The sequence below is a fragment of the Buteo buteo genome, chromosome 17, assembly GCF_964188355.1.
Source record: "Buteo buteo chromosome 17, bButBut1.hap1.1, whole genome shotgun sequence".
In the NCBI taxonomy this organism is placed as follows: domain Eukaryota; kingdom Metazoa; phylum Chordata; class Aves; order Accipitriformes; family Accipitridae; genus Buteo; species Buteo buteo.
The window spans coordinates 16017991-16036017 of NC_134187.1; the positions used below are offsets into that span (position 1 = coordinate 16017991).

The 18027-nt window shown below is 43.9% G+C and overlaps 1 protein-coding gene across 1 annotated transcript; it reads left to right on the forward strand.

The window, feature by feature from the left end:
- Positions 1 to 1406: 1406 nt before the first annotated feature.
- Positions 1407 to 17681, forward strand: PDIA6 (protein disulfide isomerase family A member 6). The gene is made up of 13 exons (XM_075049135.1): positions 1407 to 1507; positions 4395 to 4536; positions 5750 to 5807; positions 6576 to 6702; positions 7280 to 7386; positions 8840 to 8973; positions 9395 to 9509; positions 10447 to 10587; positions 11786 to 11870; positions 11964 to 12036; positions 13120 to 13278; positions 15836 to 15932; positions 16662 to 17681. Exons 1-13 carry the CDS (start codon positions 1474 to 1476, stop codon positions 16728 to 16730), a joined length of 1341 nt encoding a protein of 446 aa, XP_074905236.1. The 5' UTR covers positions 1407 to 1473; the 3' UTR covers positions 16731 to 17681.
- The last annotated feature ends 346 nt before the right edge of the window (positions 17682 to 18027 follow it).

Genomic DNA, 18027 nt, shown 5'->3' on the forward strand with positions numbered 1-18027 from the left:
CAGTAAAATAATAGGTGAGGTATGTTTTATCTTAAGATCTAGGAATCGCCACAAACTTGAACCTGCCTGCTCAGAAGGCTGTCCTTTTATGGATGGAGATGCCAAGATGTCAGTATTTTATAGCCATTCTGGTTAAAACTTTTATTTCATGCTTCCCTGTTCCTCCATATCTGAAACATCTTGAAGGTGAAAATGGCTGCCTGTTCTCACTACCATGCTAACAATTTTGTACTCTCAAAAAGCAGGACTTAATCGTACTGAAAAGCACTACTTGTGAGCATGAAGCAATGGGCGTATGGATGGGGGTAAAATTTAGACCACTTAAGATCCAATTGCTGAAAAATTCTATTTCAACGGTACATTAAGTCCAGCTACTACCACTACACTAAAAAATTCACAGCTCACTTAACGGCTGAATCCTAGCTCTGCAAAAACCTTTTGTCTGCATCTATGCCCACCAACAACATAGCCCCAAGCTCTAGTACCCTCCTGCAATGTGCAGTCATGGGGGGGGGGGTGAACAACAACCAGCTTTTTTAATCCGTTGCTGCTGAAGCTGTTGAACTGGGATGCTGATTTTTCATACAAAATAGCCATATACACATTGTGCTGCTGGACCCAAACTTTCCAAGTCTCTGTTGGATGCAAGCAGGTTATCTAGGTTTTAACAGCACTCGTACCGCCATGCATCAGCTGCCCTCTCTCCCTACTTTTATTTCCTTGGCCTACAGCAGATGCAGCTAGGCTAATTTCTACTTTTACATGGAAGCTTGTGACTTGCAAACAATTTTTTTTTCAAATCTAGATGCCTGCCTTGGTTTTCACAGTGACACCATTCGGACTGTCAAGTCCTTGAGACTTACGTTTGCACTGAGAGGTGGTACAAAAGAAGCTCGGGCACCAAACAGGACAAAACACTGGCCTGCCTTCCTTCTCCTTGAAGGCCTGCGCGGGTTTCAGCCCAGACCCAGACACCCACCAGGGCTGCGAGGCGGGGAGCAGCTGAGGGCGCTCTAGCTGCGGCAGGACCCCGGGAAGCTGCTAGAAGCAGGCTGAGAGCGCTTTGCCCGGGGCAGCCTACTGGCAGCGCTCACCAGGCACACCTCTGCCACCCTCCTGCCCTCAGCAGCTCCCGGCCAACCCCAGGACACCGCTCCCGCTCCATCCCCATTACCGGCCCGCCAAGCCAAGCCAGGCCAAGCCAAGCCAAGCCAGGCCAAGCCAGGCCAGGCCAGGTCAGGCCCGGCCCGCCCCGGCCCCGGCCCCAACCTCCTCCTCCTCCGCCCCTCAGAGCCTCCTTCGGCCACCCGCGCCCAGCAGCGACTGACGCGGCCTCCCCCCATTGGCTATGCCAGTGCGCGAGCGCCACCGCCGCCAATGGGCGGCGGCCACGGCGCGGAACGCGCGGCGCGTGGGCCGGGGGGCGGAGCGGACAGGCTCTAGTAGCGGCGGCCGAGGGAGCGGGGGGCAGCCATGGGGGTGCGCGCTGCGGGCCGTCTCTGGTGGGGTAGGAGCTGAGGGGACCGGGGGGGCGGGGAGAGGGGCGCGCGCGGTGGCTGTCCGACCACGGCTTCCCTCGTCCCGGCTGTCTGGTGTGGGCCCGGCCCGTCGCGGCGGGAGGGAGCTGGGCTGAGGGAGCGGGCGGCCGTCCGGTCGCTGGGGAGGGGCTGGGAGCTACCGTGCGCTCGTCTCCCGCTCGGGGATGGGTCGAGGGCTCTAGGCCGTGCGGGCCGCGCTCCGGGGTGGCCGGCGGGTGGCTCGTGGAGTGGGGGGCAGCGCCTGCAGCCGCCTTTGGGCCGTTGCCGGTCCGAGCCGCTGTGCCCCCCGGGGCGGGGGGGGACACGCCGCGCCGCCCCGTCCCCGGTTACTCGGTGGGTAACTGGAGTGCGGGTAGACGGCCTAAAGATCCCAGCAACAACAACAAGAAAAAGAAAATGGTGCTTATCTCTCACCCTAATTAAAAAAAATAAATCCGAACGGCTTTGGTTTCCAGTAAATGGTGATGTTTTACTTGCCCGGCTGCCCTGAACTGGGATCTAGTGCTGTAAGGGCAGTCGGAAAGTAATAACTGAAGACAAAGGGAGGAGTCCGTGGGGAATTGCCCTTCCTCTTCCTCTTCCCCTCCCCCTGCTGCTGGGTCTTCTGTGCCGAATAAATCGGTAAACCTGTTAAGTAGTCCCCCGCGGACCCCTTTATAGAAATACCGAGGGTGCAGCTAACACTGCACGGGGCCGAACGGGGAAGGCTCTCGCTCACCGAGCGCAGATGTAGCGCAGATGTGCAGGGACGGGTGAACTTCAGCACACCGAGTTCTGCTGCAGAAGGGGTGGGTATTTAAGGAGGAAGTTCACAGAATCATCATCCAGTAGCAAAAGTTTTTTTTAACAAATCTTCAGAGTTACAATTTGGCTTTTCGATGAGGACTAGCAATACCAGCATGCAGATGCCTTAGTTGGTTTAACCGTGCTCCTGTCTATCTAATTGGCTTACCTTAGAAAACAACTTTCAAAACCAGATTATCTGAGGTTGGTTTTTTTGCTTTAATATCAAGAACAGATTGGCATTTTCCTGGCTTAGATGCTTGTAGGAAAATGAGCGGTTTATTTGCTAAAGATGAATTAAATCTTAAATATTTCACTATAGAAAGGAAAGTTATGCTACCAGTTCATGAGTTGTAGCTTAAACAAAAATGCAGTGATACGTGACTAGGTGAATTTCACCATGTGCTTTCTTTCATGAGTTCTCTTTAGCAGGTGTTTTTGCATAAGCTAGAACTTCTCTGTTTGAAGTGACAGAAATGGCTGAGTGAACTCTGTTCAGCTTCTGAATGTATTCTGCTAGAGATCTCTTTAGGTGATGCCACAATATGCTGATTTCGATTTAATGCTCTCTTTCCATCTATAAAAGGGTTTCTCTCTTGAGAATGACTGTAATGTTCAAGTAGGTTTTTCCATCCTTGTTTTCTTACTCTACCCCAGCGGCAGCTGCTACTGTAGGTCACTGTAACATGCTGTGACAGCCACAGATCGCCTTGGAAGTCTGTTGATCAGTGCTGTTTGTGTGGGGCATACTGAAGGGAGAGAGCCAATCTAATGTGTGAATCTGGCGGTGGAAACCAACTGAGATCACGCCAAAAGAAAAGGCTTGGGTCCTAGGGCTAGAAGAAGCCATTAGGAGGGGGAGTGGTGCAGTGGATAGGGCACTGGGTTACAGTGTGGCAATTCAGTCCTGATCTCTGGCAGAGTAACCTGGAAGATGTTATTTGTCAGCTTCTCTCACCTGTAGAATAGGTGTAATGAAACTGGCTTTTCTTGAGAAGGACTGATAAAATGTAGGTGATGCTGTGCAGTCTGTGTACCATGTGCTGTAGGGTTTCTGCATCACTGAACTGTATCTTCCTCTCATATTCAGTCTTGAGAGAGAATGTGCAGCTTACCATGCAAGTTATTAACCGCTTGCAGCAAAGCTAATAGTTTTTTGCCTAGTTCTCACTGCAGTGTCTGAGCTCTTACTTCCTCCAGTCTTTAGTGGATTAGGAAAAGTCTTTTGCTATGTGAATTTTGTTACAGAGATGCTTGTCATCTTTCATCAAGTCATCTCTCAAGCTCTCTGACTAGGTAGAAGGAAGGATTACGAGGTTTTATGTGGAAAGTTGCAAGCAATAATAAGATCCCGAAGTGACCAGAAGTATGAAGTCTTCTTAAGAGAAAGCAATTTCCTTGTACATTTTAATGATAACTTTTTTTTAGCATTCTAAGAGTGCTGGAGTTGTGAACCAGAGAGACTTAGCTGTTGTTCTCCAGTCTGTTGCTAGAGAGATGAATTACTGGTAGACCAAGATCCTTACGACCAAGAATGAAGGAGCTCCTTATACTACTAGTGCATCAAGTGCTGGTCCTAAAATCACCGTAACTGTACTAAGACTAGTTGGGACAGTCCTGCATTATGTGATCCTATAAAAGATATATTTGAGTGCCTGCTGTGCAAGAGGTGTGGGCGGTTTGTTTAGGAGTTTCTGTGAGAAAGAACTGAAAGAAAACATAGCTTATCATGGGGATACCTGTGGAAGTTCTGCTGGTTTTGTACCAGTAGTATTTAGGGTAGCAGCTTTGACAAAAGACTGTCTGGAGGGCCATAGCAGGGGTGGCATAATTCCAGCTAGCTTTAGGCACAGAGAATATATTACATGATCCTGTGGAATCAGGATTTAAGTGAGGAGGGAAAGCATATATCTTGCCTTAAGTTCCTTTTCTTCCAGCCAAACTGGAATCCCTTTCCCTGATTTCCTCCCCCTGCTGCTGATTTGCAGGCAGTGGGGAGGTGATTTAGCCATGGCAACAGGAGAATCATAAATGTTCTGCAGGAATGCTGACTGCTTTGCTTTTTTGTTCTAGGCACAGTGAGCTGTACGTTATTCCTGGCAGTTAACTGTTTATATTCAGCCAGTGATGATGTGATAGAGCTAACACCAACTAACTTCAACAAGGAGGTCATCCAGAGTGAGAGCCTGTGGCTCGTGGAGTTTTACGCCCCATGGTAAGAATTACAGCTGTGTACTTACTTGCTCTTAGCATGGAGGAGCAGCATAGGAATCTGCTGCTGATCAGTCCAGGGTTTCATTCAGTTGTTGGAAGTACAGTTATCAGTTTGATGGCCTTGTGACTAGCCAAATAGCTGTAGTTGGGATTCCTATTTTAAATATCGTCAAGAGTGGAAAAAGGCAGAATTGGTTTCAAATTGGCAAGTAGGGTCTAATAACAAAAGCTTGTATGCCATTTTACTATTTCAATTTCAGTAGAGAAATTAGTATTAAAAATGACTGATCAAAGTGGTTAGTGGATCAATAAGTAAGTGAGAAGGCTCCTCACTTCTCTCTTTCTGAACCTGATTCTCATGTGAAAGCACAGATCTGAATTCTCACTTAGAATTTCCCATTTCCATTGAAAAATACTGGCTTTGTGCATCTTAATTTAGCACCTCTATCTCCCATCCTGCTCATGTCCAGTGTGTGGAATCTCTTCCACATAAATTCTGGTGATGTATATTCCATCTTTGCACAAATCCTCTGTGCTATTGCCATCCAAAGCTCCATGTTCTGTAGAAAGGGGCCTTTCATTGATTGCAACAGCCTGACTCTGGACTGAGAGGTTTAGGGGAAAGCTTGCTGTGCTGCTTCTAGTGTTGTTGCAGTTTTACAGGCAACAGAAAGCTCTGTTGAACAATGGTAATAGTGTAGAACTGGTATAAGTAAATGAGCAGCTCCTCTTTCTCTGCAGACTTGTGATGCTGTGAGTATGTGCTAGTTGCCGGTCAGCTGTTGGTCTTTTCCCCCAGACACCTCCAGGAAATGTTGTGCCACAAATTCTTGCTAGTTAAGAAGTTGCCTGAAAAAAATTATTCTAGAGGTCTTATCACAGGTCCATTTTAGCTTGCAACAAGCAGACTAGCATGCATATCTGGATTTTGGTGTGCACATTTGCCTCTGTTAGGAAAGCCAGTTAGCTTTTGTGTGTGTGTGTGTGTATGCGCTTATGTAATACACATGGAGGTTTCTCTTCAGAAGTCTGAGTGATGATGTGATGTTGTGGCATAGCCTCTTCCCCTCCTCACGAGTAGATCTTAAGTCTCCCACAATTTGCTGTGAGTGACTGTTCTGTAATTGCAAACCCAACAAGACCACTCTACTTCGGAAATAGTTGTCAGATCTGAATGACAATTACTGTTGGTTTTGTTTGTTTTTTTTTTAAAGGTGTGGTCATTGTCAAAGACTAACCCCTGAGTGGAAGAAAGCGGCAACAGCATTAAAAGTAAGTTTAGCCTTTGAAATGTGCTTGTGGCAGTGGATTGAGGAGAATTTGGCTGTTTGTCATCTGGCTTGGGAACATGGAGGTGGGGTTTGGTCCCCAAAACCATATCACTTTAATCGTACTTGTCCGGTCAGAGAAGTGAAGTCCAGTCAGAGGCACTTAAAGTCAGGATTTTTGTGGTTTTTTCTTTTTTAAAAGAAGCCATTGAATTGTACAGGAAGCAGGTCAGTTCTGTCCCTGTGAATTCCTGTTACTGTTTTTCAGGGCTGCTTTTAACAGCACCAGAGGACATTAGAACCCAGCCATCCCCGAAAATAGCATGTTTCTCTTTTCTTCCTCGCTGTTCTGTCACCTGCCTCTGAACAGCATGAACCGAATAGCTGAAAACAGCTTTGTAAGCTGTTGGTGATGAGTATTTCTTTAACTGCAGAAAACTTGGTCATGTAGTGATTTGCTAAACTCTTGCCTATGTGAAATATATTTCCCTTAAAAATAATAAAAACAGAAAAACAAAAAACCCCAAACCAACCAAACAAAACCCAACTAAAAAAAAAACCAAAGAATTTAAAGTTTTGTTTGTCAGGATGAAGAAAGAAAGGGACATATATGGTGTTCTGTAGTTTAATGCTTTTGGGAGGATAACGCCTCTTATGGTGACTGTTTTCTTACCCTCCTAATAACTCTTTTTCTCTCCAGCACGCACAGAGTATACAATGTGTTAAATCACTGTAGAAGTCTTGTCTTAGTTTTTGGTTTTTATTTCCACAGGGTGTAGTGAAAGTAGGTGCAGTAGATGCAGATAAACATCAGTCCTTGGGTGGACAGTATGGAGTCAGAGGGTTTCCGACTATCAAGATATTTGGAGCCAACAAAAACAAAGCAGAGGATTATCAGGGTAAATGTGGTGCTCTTTCACGTGTTGCATGCCTAAAAACTTCCCTGAATACAGTAATTATGGTAGCTGTTAATGCTGTCTTGTGTGGTGTTTCCTTCCTGTCTAGTGCTTATAATAACTGAGAGGCAGATGGGTGGGACTTGTTTGACCAAATGGTGTATGTCGTAGCATGTGCTAACAGTCCCACCTGCAGTTTGTAGTTGGTGGAGGTTGTTAGGCAGATCCAAAGAATTATTCCTTTCTTCCTGTTTACTGGGAGCTTGCCAGAGTCGCGCACGCGCACACAGACGCACGCGCACACGCACACACAGACGCACACGCACGCGCACACGCACACACAGACGCACACCCCCCCCCCCCCCGATAAAGGGAGTAGTTGAAAAGTGGAGTGAAGTCAATCCTGCTGCTTGTGTTTAAGTCAGTGATGTCCCACCACTACTACCATATCACTCATAGCCCAGTCCTCCTTTTCCTGAAAAATCCTTAGGGTGAAGGAATATTAAGTTTGTAATTAAGTCAGAGGCCTACCTTAAACTGGCCTTTTGATGCTTTAATCACTCATTTTGCTGCATTGCAGGTGGCAGGACAAGTGATGCTATTGTTGATGCTGCTCTAAGTGCTCTTCGGTCCCTGGTGAAAGACCGTCTTAGTGGCAGAGGTGGAGGATATAGTTCTGGGAAACAGGTATTTGAGGGAATGTGTGTGTTTGTTTTCAACTGGAGACTGTCCTGTACAGGAGATTGGAGCTTGTGCTCCTGACTCAGTTCATAGAATAGGTGAAGTTGTAAGGGACCTCTGGAGGTTGTCTAGTCCAGCCCCCCTGCCTAGTGCCGGGTCAACTAGAGCGGATTGCTCAGGGCTGTGTCCCATCAAGTTGTGAGTATCTCCAAGGACTGAGACTCCACATGGATGGCACTCTTTGGGCAACCCGTTCCAGTGTTTGGCCACCCTCACAGTAGAAAAGTTTTCTCTTATGTTTAATTTAAATTCCTGTATTTCAACTTAAGCCCTTTTTGTCCTGACACTGGGCATTGCAGAAAAGAGTCTGCCTTTGTTTTCTTTGCTCCCTTCCATTTGGGTATTTATATACCTGGATAGGATCCATGCTGAGCCTTCTCTTTCCAGCTGAGCAATCCCAGCTTTCTCAACCTCTTGTCATATGTGAGATGCTTAAAGCCCTGAATCAGCTTTTAACCTTGGCTGAACTTGCTCCAGTGTGTGCATGCGTCTTATACTGGGGAGCCCAGAACTAGACACAGCACTCCAGGTGATTCACACAGTGCTGAGCAGAGAGCAAGTTGACCTCCCCAGACCTGCTGGCCTAGTGCAGCTCAGGAGACTGTGAGGTGCCTTTGCCACATGGGTGCAGTGCTGGCTTATGCTCAGCTTGTCCACCAGGACCCCCAGATCCCTCTCTGAAAAGCTGTTTTCCAGCTAGTTAGTCCCCAGTGTGTACTGGTGCATGGGGTTATTCTTCCCCAGGTGTATCTCCCTTTGAACTTTGAGGTCTCTGTGAGCCCCATTATCCAACTGGTTTAAGTACCATTTGTCTAGTCCTAGTCTAAACTAGATGGGTGAGTTTTTTCTAATTTAGTAGTGTTCTTCTGATGTTGGCTTGCTGGATTTCTCCTTGAAGGTAAATTGAAAAGCTTCTGGCTCCTACTACTGTTTCTAGATCATGGAGCAAGTATACTCCAACATCATCAGGCTGGCCAGATAAAAGACCTAGGTGGACTGTACCCTGTAGTGTGTATTGCACTCGCACGTTTGTTTTGCCTGGAAACCAAGGCACAGTGGGGTGGTGGGGTCTTAGAGAGCACTTTGTTCTTGGACAGGTCAGAGCATGAGGAACTGGGGAAGTATTCTCGCATCTTGTTAGTCAGTTTGACTTGATTTCCCTTTTTTTTGGGGGGGGGGGGGGGGGGGGAAGGTTCACTTGCTGTTTCTTGAAAGTGCACTGGGAGTAGGCTGTGTGTATTGTCAGTTCTAAAATGGGAAAGGTGTGTGACCTAACACTGCCTCTTTTGTATCTCATTCAAATAAAGACCATTTTGTACGACATGACACACAGGAGAGGGCTTGTGTGGGAAACCAATTTTGGTTACATCTTATGTGAGGGTCTGTTTGTTTCTTACAGAGCCGAGAGAGCGGAGGTGGAGATAAGAAGGATGTGATTGAGCTGACCGATGACAGCTTTGATAAGAACGTCATAAACAGTGACGATGTGTGGATGGTGGAGTTTTATGCCCCATGGTGTGGCCACTGCAAAAAGTAAATGTGGTTTTTCTTTGACAATTCATTTCCCATTACTGCTTAGTTTTGTGTGATACCCTTAGTCCCCTGAAAGAGACCTTGCATCTCTGGTATATCAGAAGTGATGTTTTCTGTAAGGTGTTTTAACAAAAATGTGTGGGCTTTTCCTGCTCAGGGCACCCTGGTGGTGCTCTGGCTGCATTCCTCCTTAGCAGTAAAATTCCCAGTTACCAGTGGAAATAAGATCCAGAACTTTTATTAACCTTTTCATTTCTTCAGTTGCAGGACTTCAGTCTCATTTGGAATAACCCTCCTAGCTGTCATTCTCTGCAGAGACTTTATTTTTTCCCTGAGTGGAGTATGCTACAGAATGGTGGAACATGGTATACTTTTGCTAGCTCTAAGAGAGCTTAGAGCACTTGTATTCTTTGTTTTTCAGCCTGGAACCAGAATGGGCAGCTGCTGCCACTGAGGTGAAAGAACAAACAAAGGGAAAAGTAAAGCTGGCTGCAGTAGATGCAACAGTCAATCAGATGCTGGCAGGCCGATACGGGGTAAATGTCTCTGCAGTGGTTACAATTTCCTTTCCATCTCTAGCATGTCAGATTTCCCTTTAATGCTTACTGAACTGTTCCTTAATCTGTTACCTCTTAAGTGTTTTGTGCTAAAAATAATGTTAAGTGACACATACAATTTTTCCACAAATAATTCATTCCTGAATGTCAGTAACAATATAAGTAAATGGAGTGAGAAGAAAGGAATAAATCTGGATGATGCTGATGAAAAAGGCTGTTCATTTCTGTAAGATCTTGTATACCTTTATCATCTGAAGTGAGAGATCTCTCCTTCCGGACTGTTTGTGCTGGCTGAGCATCTTCAGAACCCCCACATGTACCTGTACATGTTGGAGCCAGTTATCAGGGATCACTCCAACAATATTAGCTGCCCAGATCAGCTATGATGTGTGCCCAGAGTGAACTGATACTCTTGAATTTTTAATATAGTACAGGGAACTTGGTGTGCTGCTTAGTTTACCTTCAAGTGTATGTGGCTGGCAGTCGGCATGAACACTGAACAAGTTTTAGTGGAAATGTAGCAGAGGGAGCTTAAGATCCACTTGTTGCCATGTAGCCACAGTGCTGTTTCCCTACAGATAAAATGGGAAACTAATAAATACAAAGAGTTAAGATAGTCCTCATGGCACTTAAACCTGCAGTGCTTGGTGTGTCTAAATTGAGGTGACACCATTGCTGATTCATCAGGCCTAAAACTTAAAACAGTATTTCAGTGTGTGTTAACTTTGTTTTGAATTGTTGCACAAGTAGGAAGCTACTAAATTGTTCAGGTTCAGTTATAACCTGCTGTGAGACTGGATTAGTGTAGATGTTCTCTCTTCCCTTTCTCTTAATCTAGAACACATCAGAGTAGCAGATAACTTCCACCATAAATATTCAGATTTATTTGAGCTGATGGCTTAAACTTGTCTTTCAGATTCGTGGATTTCCCACCATTAAAATCTTCCAGAAAGGAGAAGACCCTGTTGATTATGATGGTGGGAGAACTAGATCTGATATCATTGCTCGTGCTCTGGATCTGTTTTCTGATAATGCACCACCACCTGAGCTCTTGGAGGTACCTCTACATCATTTTTTTCAAAGTGCTTTTCCTTCATATCCTTTGCAGCAGTTTTTACAGGACTGTATCAACTGTAAAAACAGCCTAAATATGCTGCTTGCACACTGTTTTGCAGCAGGTCAAGGATAGCAAGACTGATCATTCAGCTTTCTGTTATTTTTTTACTGTGAATTTGTTGTTGACTGAAAGATTATCAGAATTGATACATTGAAGGCACTGACAGAATGGTGCCAGAGTGTCTGAATCCTCTTTTGAGGAAGAGTCAAAATGTTGGGTTCTGTGCCACGCCTCTTTTTTTTTTTTTTACAAGATGGCAGGGTTTTGTCATTTGTAAGCCATCCATTAGGAGATGCATGATGACTAATCTTGCTTGTTGGCCAAAAAATTCCACCCTCTGTGTGGTGACTTCTAGTTTCAGCTTGATGTTGGTAGATTTGAAATGGTGATCAGTTGTCTCCAAAGTGGGGTGCATGCAAGACAACCCCTTGGGGTGCAGGAAAAAAGAATTTGTACCATTAATAAACTTAAAGATATTTTTAAAGGTTTATTTCATCCTCGTTATCCTTTTAAAATGTCTATTTTCTGTATGCTTTATAATGTATACGTTAGTACAGTAGTACATGTATATAATTAAAATACATATATCAGGGCTGCTTGCTTAGAAAATTTTTTACTGATGGGGGTGCACAATCAAAATTTGGAGACCACTGATGCAGATAAATGGGTTGATTCCTTTTTAAGGTAGATCACACAAAAAAGGTATTGCTGTGTTAATGTTGATGAAATGTCCTCATCTTCAGCAAATGCTGCACCCTGCTGGCTCTCCTTATGCTAGCAGCACAATGAATTAAACCTATAGGCATATGCATAGGTGTATGGGTGTGCTGTTTCCAGCCCTGGTCCAAGGACAGGGATTTGGAGCAAGAAGTGATATCTTACTGTGCTCTCTGTAAACCTTATTTGGTACTGCTTATTTCCTGTTGCTGCAAGTCTCAACAGAAGATTTTGTGAACTCTTTGTAATCAATCTTGTGTTGGGGGACCAGTGAAGTAGGAGAGGCTTGTAAGCTTTTGTGTCAAGTTGCTTCAGTGCTTATTACCTTGTAGGATAGAGTTGATAGGCTGTTGGAGGGAAGTGCGGTCACAGCTGGGTAACCAAGTCTTACTCTTACTGACTTTCTGTGGCTTTCTTCTAGATAATTAATGAAGATATTCTGAAGAGTACCTGTGATGCTCATCAGCTCTGCATCATTTCTGTCCTGCCTCATATTCTTGACACAGGTAGACATACAAGCAAGCAGACTTCTGTATTAATTTGTCACTTGAAGCATTTAGTAGTGGTTTTTAACTTGTCCAATTCTGTCTAACAAACAGGAGCTTCAGGGAGGAATTCTTACCTCGATGTCATGTTAAAAATGGCTGAAAAATACAAAAAGAAAATGTGGGGGTAAGTGTCGTTGTAGACTGGTCCTCTTGGAAAAGATGTGAGTGTTTTTAGAGATAACAGGATGGAATTTGTATGAGTGATTCATCTGCAGGTAAGAGTTGTTCCTTGTTCAGGATGGTATATGTTGGTATTCTACTAACTGTACTGCGGGAGGGGATGCTGTGGCTTTAGAATAAACTGCTGATTGTTTTTTTTCTTTTCATCCACCTCTCAAATCCTGCATTTACAAGTGATATCTAAGCATTAATGAGATCAGGTTAAGCATCTTTTACTCTTGTTCTGAATGCTAAAATATTTTAGGGCAGTATTTATCCAGTTTCTTTTAGAGTCTTTTGCTGGTGGGTAAGTCTGCTGGTGTGACTGCTGAATTCTTAACAAAAAAAAAAGTAAATTGCAGGTTATTAACAAGTTTCATGCTCTCAGAGAAGCAGGCCAGCAGGTTTTGCCTTTTCTCCTCCTCTCAAATAGAGGTTAGGATCTGTGGGACTTCTTTGGGAAGTGAGAGTTGTTCTGACACACTGACTGCTGTGAAAAGGGTGTGAAATGGCATGAAAGCCTGGGGGAAAATGCTGAGATTGGCTGATTCCAGAGGCCCTTCAGGGGACTTACTAAGCATTGGAGGAACTGAGACCTGACCAGTGCGGCACTAATACTGAGTGAAATAGTGGTCTTTCAGTCTTTGGCCAGAAATCCTCTACAGTGTGCTTTGGGCAGTACTTTGTCATGTTTAGATCTGTGACTTGAGCCATTTTAAACCTTGCTTAGTATAGGCTGAAGTGTAATTCGTTCAGATTGGTAACATAGTTCTTTCCCTGGACTCTTTCATGGCTGTTGTTCTGATCCAGCTTTCAGTGGCTGTGAGCATGGAGTTGGCCTAGAGGTGTTGTTGAGGAGGGGCTTTCTTCTGTTACATGGTTCAAGATTGGGACCCTCTAGTCCCTGCTGACTTCAGTAACAGTTGACACTGTCAAGGGCAGTTCAGAGCCCAGCCTGAACTCTGCAGAGTTGCAGGATATGTGCAACTTCAAAATGATTGTAGTGCCTATCCTAATTATTCATTTTCTATTTTATCTTTTCCTCAAGGTGGCTGTGGACAGAAGCAGGTGCTCAGTCAGATCTTGAGAGCTCTCTGGGGATTGGAGGCTTTGGTTATCCAGCAATGGCAGCTGTTAATGCTCGGAAGATGAAATTTGCCCTTCTGAAAGGATCGTTCAGTGAGCAAGGGATTAATGAGTTTCTCAGGTTTGAAATCTTTAAGTGACTTAAATGTTTCTGTAACTGGGGCTGAGACTGTTCAGACCAAAATCAGGCTCTCCTGGATCCAACAAGACTTGCACAGTTAAGAGAACTAAGAGGATGAGCATTCACTGGAGTAAGGGAATGATTTCAGTGGGAATTGCAACTACTAAAGCAGTCGCTACCTTTTTGTGGTGGACAGAATTAAGTAGCTGGTCATTTAGACTTAAATGGTAGTTTTAGCACAACTTTTGAAAACAGAAGTGAGCTTTGATCTTGAGAAATTCTGGTTCTCTGGTAGCTCAAGAAATTAATGGGACTTGGCAATCAATACTAATTAATTCAAGTGGTGCACTCTGATTAGTAACTGGGAAGTTCCCAGTTTGGGAATCTAAATGGGTGCTGTTGAGGTTCTGTATGTTGCTGTTCATCTTTCTGGTTCATCTATTCCTGTCTTCCTCCTCCCACCCTCCCCTTCCCTATTCCCCTGGCATCCAATAAGCTAATTGGGAGAGCTGAAGCAATCCATCCAAAAAGTCAATAGCTCTCTGCTCAGCTCAAGTTCCCTGAAACTGCCTCTTGCCTAGTTGGGCAAGAGCCAGTGCTGAGAAGAATTGAATGGGGAAGGGAAATGGACAGGAGCATAGAAGGTGGCAGCAGCACTGAAACAGAGCAGTTAAACTGTTACTTAAGCATGGTCAAAGTGAAGTAGGAACTCTGCTTCTGGATAAAACACCAGCTGCCATAAGGTATGTAAGAGCCTTTGAGAGCTTACATTAGCAGTGTTATTTCTATGTCCTTGCTTGGAGAATGTCAGAGGACAGTCAGAATTGCAAAAGTAAGTACAACAGTCTCTTTGCCACCTTGCCATAAGCAGCATGTTAATTCAATCCTGTTCCTGCTGGGTTAATGGAAACAGTGCTATATTCTCTTACCTGTGTAAGTGATCAGACTTTCTTCTTTATGCCAAAAAAGGGAATGTTCTCAGAGCATCAGCTAAAATTTAGGATTCAGATGCAAGAAGAGTAATACCAGGCAGTCTGTACTAATGCGTGCGAGAGAAATGTCTGCCTTTTCTCAGACATGGCAAATTCCCTTAGTCTACAGAATCCATCTTAGTGAAGCCTTTCCTGGTAAGGGTGGATGGTGCTTCCAGGACACAACAGCCAACTTAACAGCTTATATTACATTAGATAATTGGTTTGGTATTGTCTTACTACACAGCAATACTTGCTAGAATAATCTCTTACCTGACACTTCAGTGCAGCTGTGCTGCCTAAAGAAAGCAGTACAATCACAGTCAATGTAGCTGGCTGTTAACTCAGCTTGCTGTGTGCAGCTTTTGTAATCTAATAGGCAGTCTCAACAGTGTTGACCAAAAGTAAGGAAATCGGCACTGAGACAAGCATAAAAATTCTAGACTCCATTTAAGGAGGAATGCTGATGCAGTCTTATTTGCTTCTGAAAGAATGCAAAGGGATTAGCTCTTCAGGATTTTAATGTTAGGCTTTTTGAGCAAGCCTAACTAGCAAGTGCAAGATGGAGTGTCTCAAATACCTCATACCCATTGTAACCTGTGGAGGCTTAGCCTCCACTAAAAAAAATCACTAGTAATTTCAAGTTAACAGTTGCAGGTGACTTTCAAAACTAGAATTACAGACTCCTTTTGGAGTTGTCTTAAGTGGTAAACATACGGTTAAAGGGGCTGTATTTATCCATGATTGTTACACTGCTGTCCTGGTTTCAGCTGGGATAGAGTTAACTGTCTTCCTAGTAGCTGGTAGGGGTGCTATGTTTTGAGTCCAGTATGCAAAGAATGTTGATAACACTGATGTCTTCAGTTGTTGCTAAGTAGTGTTTACACTAAAGTCAAGGACTTTTCAGCTTCTCTTGCCCAGCCAGCGAGAAAGCTGGAGGGGCACAAGAAGTTGCCACAGGACACAGCCAGGGCACCTGACCCAAACTGGCCAACGGTGTATTCCATACCATGTGACATCCCATGTAGTATAGAACTGGGAAGTGGGGGGCGGGGAATTGCTGCTCGGGACTAGCTGGATGTCGGTCGGCGGGTGGTGAGTAATTGCCCTGTGCATCATTTGTACATTCCAATCCTTTTCTTACTACTGTTGTCATTTTATTAGTGTTATCATTATCATTATTAGCTTCTTCTTTTCTGTTCTATTAAACAGTTCTTATCTCAACCCATGAGTTTGACTTTTTCCCAATTTTCTCCCTCACCCAGCGGGATGGGGGGGAGCGAGTGAGCGGCTGCACGGTGCTTAGTTGCTGACTGGGGTTAAACCACGACAACTGCTGAAATACAAAATAGTGTAGCTCACATAGTTTGTCTCTTTGGATCCAGTTGTAAATCTGCAATGCTGCTTTAAGGGCTCTATCACTTTCTGCTTCTCAATTAGAAAAGCTTTTGCTTCTGGACAGTTTAGATTTGCTTCAAGAGATGACATCTCAAAGTTTACTTCCTTTTATGTGAAGTGGGTGCTGTTCCAGGTGGATGGAGACTGGAGAAACTTCTTAAATTTAACTTTAACTTGTTTTTTCTCAGGGAACTATCTGTTGGTCGTGGCTCTACAGCACCAGTGGGTGGTGGAGCTTTCCCTAAAATTCATTCAGTTGAACCTTGGGATGGCAAAGATGGTGAGGTAAGAGGTGCTCCATCTCTAAAAGAGCTGATGATTTGCTAGGTTCAGAAATGACTGCATAGATTAACTAAGAACTGGCAGTGTGAAAAATCTTGTTCTTTAAAGATCATGGTAAGTTGTGTTGACAGTTTCCCGTTAACTAAATCCTGCCATCAGACCAAACACCAGATTCATCATCTGATGTTATGGACAGGTACTCCTGCCTAGCTGTTAGGATGTAATCTGCTTGAGGCTGAAATGTGTTATTACCTATGCTGAGTAAAGGAGGTGGTAGTGTATGCATTCAAGACCTGAATGTTGTGGAGACTTTGGTTCTGCAAAATGCTGACATTACTGTCAAAGTCTTAATGTCAAAGTTTGTAAGATAAAGTCTGTGTAGTAAATAACACAGTGATTAAGTATGTTCTTAAGGTTCAACATTGCTGTAAAAAACAAAGTTACTACAATCCTTTGATCTACTTCAGATGGAATTAAAATATAGAATATGGTAGTAGTTTTGTTACGTAGTTTATCTGTATTTGCCTTTATCTGGAGCATTTTTATTGGTAGAAAACAACCTTCTAGTCTAAACTCTGATCACTTGTCCTGTGCTAATACATTTGAGATTTCATGAAAGAGATGACAGGAGGGAGCTTTACTGTCAGGATGAAGTAAGCATCTTTCAAAGTTAGTGATGTCCTGGTGTTAAGCATTTCTAAATGTGTGCTTGAAATCTTCCCTTTTTCACAGCTTCCAGTTGAAGATGATATTGATCTCAGTGATGTGGATCTGGATGACTGGGATAAAGATGAGCTGTGATATCTTCAGGAAACTTCTTTTCTTGGGAGAGTTTGTGCAGTAGTTTGCAACCTGGTTCACAATTGGATGGATATTCCAGTGGCCTTTTTATGGAGAAATAGCACCTGACACACTGTGCTATCTGATACACTGCAGCAGTGAACTGTACGCATCTCAAGAAAACATTGCAGAAATTCTATGAATTGTCATAACCAGTAAACTTGATTGATTGTATTCTGTGTAACAAATATTTTGAGGACAACATGGATATTTCTTTGGAACATCTTGGTTTTTATTTTGTTGATAGTGTGCTGTTTGAGTGTTACTGGAGGCTGTTAGTGTAACCAATTTTAAATGTGATATTTTTTTCATGGAGGTGGAACCTGGTCAGCTTCTGTTTCAATTAAAGAATAAAACAATTATTTTTGACACACAGTGTTAGTCTTGTATAGAGTAACAAAGGTGCACATGATAAAAGCTATCCAATTTTGGATGACTTTTGAAAAATGAACAGTAGAATAGAGGATGGTGCAGAGGGGAGTCCTAAACCACCCCCTTGCTGTGAATGATCTTGACAGTTTGGCCTAAAGCCTGATTAGACAGAGAATCTTGGTTTAAATGCTCTTCAGTCTTCCTTTTCCTATTCCTTCTCAGGGCCTTTCTCCTTCTTTGTGCCAGAATTTGTAAGATCATTAATACAATGGAAGTGGGGTTGCTGCTGCAATTGGAGACACTGGGAGCTGTTGGTCTTTTCCCCAGGATTAGTGAGGAAGCTAATCCCTGTTTTAGGGCATGAGGACTTCCAGGTGCTAACAGAAAAACACCATGGTGCTGACTCCAGAAATTGGGTAATATTTCTTCACTTCCCATCTGGCATTGCTTTGATTTGAAATTGCTAGCTCCTTGGAAGGGGAATCAGGACTGGGAATGGGGATGGTTACTGCTGCTTTTTCTTTAATAAAAATACTACTATATTTTGTTGCTCTCCATGTCTTATGTACTGGTGTCTAGTGAAGTGAGCCTCATCTGATCAGCTTGTTTATAAGTAAGGAATGAAAGAACTGAAAGTTTCCCCTCCTTTCAAGGAAATAACTTAATATGGGTATTTGTCATCTAGTATCTGTAAGAGATTGCCTGTAGCTCATACCTATGAAAGGCAGTGCAAGAACCACTGGTAGCCAACAGTAACTTGACGGCTGATTTGGTGCAGGAAGTGTGCTCCAACTCTAAGTCATCCCAGCAGATGAGATCTAATGGACCTGTTCTATCTGAGATGTCTCAGCAAAAACTAAGCTTATGAGTACTTGGGACTACAAGT